This window comes from Cynara cardunculus, unplaced genomic scaffold (assembly GCF_001531365.2).
Source record: "Cynara cardunculus var. scolymus isolate 2C unplaced genomic scaffold, CcrdV1 Un_Scaffold_635, whole genome shotgun sequence".
NCBI lineage: Eukaryota > Viridiplantae > Streptophyta > Magnoliopsida > Asterales > Asteraceae > Cynara > Cynara cardunculus.
The window spans coordinates 83965-88181 of record NW_020200597.1 but is presented as its reverse complement, the minus strand read 5'-3'; the positions used below and the strand labels follow the sequence as shown (position 1 = coordinate 88181).

The following is a 4217-nucleotide window of genomic DNA, read 5'->3' as shown; positions in this document are numbered from 1 at the left end:
AGGTTTCTGAAATGACAGAATGTCACACCCAGAGGGGTTATGAAGATGCATTTTCAATCGCATCTCTGGTTAGTTTATCGACCCTCTGGTTGTTCTTCAAACTTAGTCATTTTTCCTTAAAGTCTTCCATCGGCCTTCTTGTTCTTCATCACTTGTTTGTCTTCATTTCTTCATGCATAATACTTATGGGGTCTAACACAAAGATTCTAGAAAATGGGTAGAGAATGCAAATAGCAGGAAGAGAAAGAGAATTCAAAAAGCAAAACCTTACCTCAAAGAAATTGCTAGAGCTTTGAAGAAGCCGTGGAGAAATCAAAATCTCCAAAGTCTGGTTATATGCAGCGATGAAGACTTCTTGGGAACCGCCATTTGTGCAAGGTTTCTAGCAATTGAAGAAATCATATGCTGACCTTACTATTTTGGTTTTGGCGCAGGAAATTTTATTAAGAAGAAGCTGGAAAAGAAGAAAACAAAGAAAGCTTTTTGAATTTACCCCAAAATGGTTTGGCGGGGAAGGGATTGGCGCAGGAAATTCATGAAGAAGAGGCTGGAAAAGAAGAAAACAGAGAAAGCCTTTTTGACATTACCCCAAAAAGAAGGTCTAACCATTTGTTGCATTTGCTCCATAAATTCAATGCATCAATAACTTGTACCACATGTTTGATGAGTTGTAATTATAAGTTTTTTGAAAAATCTTGCATAAAATGGTTGTAACTTGTGCTTAAGAGTTGTACTTACGACTTTGTCTTAAATGCTTATTAATGTAGTATAGATATATACACATATGCATCATCGTCACAACCGCCTCATTCTCTCTTGTTTTCTTTCTTTAAAAACTCTCCTCTTCTCTCTAAAATATCTCTCAAATCGTTGAAGGAATCAAGGTAGCAATTATATATTCAGAATCCAGTCTTCAAATTCTTCCTAAAGGGATAAGTTTCATTCACTTTTATTTGCGTGTCTACGTTAGGGTTCTTTAGACCGATTTCTAATTATGTTTATGTCCAAGTTTACTAATTGATATTGTTAAAATTATGATATATTTCATGTTTATGGAGAAATTAAAAGGGTAGATTATGGTTTCAATATGGTTAGATTGTAGGTATATGTTTAACCGCACACCAAATGTTCAATTAAATGCGGAAAAGAGTAAAATTGCATGTTTAGGCTTAGGTTAGCAATCATTGGATCTGTTTTACTATTTAGTATGTTGAATTATGTTTAGAGCATGTAAATGTAGTGAATCATGGATGTTGGATTATAATGTTAGTCGGGAATTCCATAATCGAATTTTACCGACAATGCAGCGCACGTACTTTGACAGTGTATAACTCACAAATTGGAAGTCGAAATAATATCGTATTTTGCTGTTAGAAATCCCTTAGTTTATACTACAACTTTCATGAAGGGTCAAAAACCCATTTATGAATCTAAGTGGCTCGAAATAGTGTGTTTTCGATGTTGTTTGCACTATAATCGGGATTAATCTGCTGTTTTGTAATATTCGTATAAAATAGATGGATAATCCACATGAGGTGCCTCTAAAACTATTATATCCATCATATATCATACTACAATTTTCATTTAGATAGTATATTCTTTATCGACCTCTAAGTGGGGTAAAAATGCTCACGAAAATCAGGATCAAAAGTTGTTAAAAGTCGGAACGAAATTATATAAAGCTAAATGTTGATTAGATTTTTCAATGCATATTCGGCTAACCTATTTGAAGTTTAAGTTGTTTATAAACATGTAGGACATAAGTAACTTATTAGTAGAATTAAGATATGGTTTTACGTCGTTTAAATAATAACCGATTTGCGCATTCGTTAGGCGCAAGAGCAAGTCGAACTTTACCGTGAATCTCGTTTGATCGTGCTTTACTTATCTATTTCGCCTAAAGTACGGATTCCACTTTCTTTGGCTCTTGGGGCAACTAGTTATTTTAGTTGACCTTTCCTAACAGTGGTTCACCACTTTGTTATGATCGCTCAAAAGTGGTCAACAAATTACATACTTATATATATAAAATGTCTTGAATCTTTATCGTGGAAACTTGAGTTTAAGTCGTTGAATTGTATGTTTGAATCTTTAAAGTTTGTTAAACTAATTCTCATATTTTGAAGTATTTTTTGAGTTTTATGAAGTACTTTGAAGCTTGACTTTTTTGAAAGTCATCCGGGTAATGACAAATGTTTAGTTTTATTGGTTTTTAGAACAACCCAATTAATGGGGGTTTTCGCCAAGGTAGGAAGGATACTCGTTTACGGCCTCGAGATTATCCCTGGTGATGAGCATGGAGAGCAGCAACCCACCGACTTTTGTTCGTCTGCTGATGCTGACGCTCTTGATCGGGTGAGGGTTGATCCTCTTGTTGATACTTGCTTCACTCCATCGCTTGTCGCATTCGTCTAGCTTTAAGTTCTTTTCATGTTCAGCCATTGCAATAGTCAGAAGCTTAGCCTGGGGCTAGACATCGTTCACCGTCTTTTTGGATTTTCTTTTGTGAAGAACTTTTGCAGCTAGAGACTTGGCCAACTATAAGCTGTCCTCAGTCTACTTCTTTTTGAGAGCAAGTTCTTCCTCAGCTTTGAGGGCCTCGAGCCTTTCAACTTCGGTGAGGAAGTCAAAGTCGTCACAACTAAAGGTACGAAGAGGGATTTTTACTCTAGTTTGGTCGAGTGACGCCCTTAGCTGAGTCATCTACTGGTCGGTAGGAGTGCTGGGGGTTCAGTTTTCGGGGACCCATTCCTCCAGCCGATCGCAAGTAGTCGTGGGAATAGACAATTGGTACAAGGAGGTAACGATTACTTGGATTGAGGACTCATCATATAAGGGTTCAAGAGGATTAAGTAATTCCTTGAGGCTCCCTTCTTCAGTGACGCCTTTGCCTTTCGACTGAGAGCCCTGGTTCATTTCTGGTGCAGCCTCTTATTCCCCTTGGTCCCTCTATGATGCGGAATCCTTGAGAGCAACTTTTTTGGTGGCAGTGGAGGGACGCTGGTACTGAATGGTGAAGTCGTCTTTGTCGTCATCTTCATCGTCGTCATCCAGGTCGCTGCTGGAGTCAGGGAGGTCAGGAGAATCGCCTTCCTCATCATCATCGTCGTCGTCGTCTTCTTCTTCCACATCACTAGCAACAGGTGTAGAGGTGCTGGGAAGGTCATCGTCACAAGCTTCAGCTCGGACGACATCAACTTCGTCAGCAACATGAGCTTCATGGGATGTTGAGATATCACATACAACCTCAATGTTAGCTTCAGCTTTGGGAGCTTCAGCTTTAGCTTCATGGATTGCTGGAGTAGTCAGTTTAGCAGGAGCAGCAGCAGATGGTCCAATGTCAGACCTTATCTCCCCCTCTGTAGTGATGGCTTGAGAGCATAAGCCAGAGAGTTTGTCGATGCTCTGAATTTGGGGAACCATCATCTCCTCTTGTCTTGTTGGAGTGCTAGCTAGGCTATTCGTCACTTCACGCGCTCCAGTAAGCTGAGCCCGGTCATCAGCGGTAAAGAATGCAGTAGTCACTGAAGCTGGTTGACGAAGAGCAACCAAGACTTGTTCATCAGCTCCGCCTGCTGAAGAGATTGGGCGTGTGCTTCATCGGCCTTGATCATGAGAGCAACGATGGCCTTAACATTTGCTTTAACTTCCTCTTGGAGAGAGGAGAGCTGGCTTTTCACGTCTTGGACTTCAACCCTGATAATTGAGAGGTCTGTAACAACTTTGTCCCTGCGATATATGTCCTTATGAACCTCGTCCATCTTAATGAGGATAGTCTCGACTGTTGGGAGGAGCAACTTCATGTCCGTTGCCATATCATATTCTTTTTTGTCCATGGCCTGAGCCTCAGATGGACCTAAAAAGAAATGTGAGTGAGCATATGGAAGCTCTTGGTTAGAAGAAACGAAAAGGTAGGTGTGTGGAGTATCTGAGGGGTCCTCAGTGTTATCTGAATGATTAACAATGGTTTGTTCCATGGTGCTCCTGAGGATGAGCACCAGTATGCTGAAGAGCTTCGGGAGGAGCTACCTCAGGTCCAGTGGTGAGTGTCACATCATTAGGGAGGACTGGCACTGATGACTCACCGACACGTGTTGAGACCAACAAAGGAGGGGAGGAAAAGTTGGATGAGATTTGAAGTGAGTGGTCAGCGGTGGCGGCACTGATATTCTCACCTTCAGTGATTTGGGTCAATAAGCCGGTTGAGAGAGATGCCA

At 40.5% G+C, this 4217-nt stretch overlaps 1 protein-coding gene across 1 annotated transcript; it reads right to left on the bottom strand.

Annotated features, from left to right (window-relative positions):
• Window positions 1-2949: 2949 nt before the first annotated feature.
• LOC112501854 (nonsense-mediated mRNA decay protein 2-like) lies at window positions 2950-3423 on the bottom strand. Its single transcript, XM_025105587.1, has one exon. It carries the CDS (start codon window positions 3421-3423, stop codon window positions 2950-2952), a length of 474 nt encoding a protein of 157 aa, XP_024961355.1.
• Between the last annotated feature and the right edge of the window lie 794 nt (window positions 3424-4217).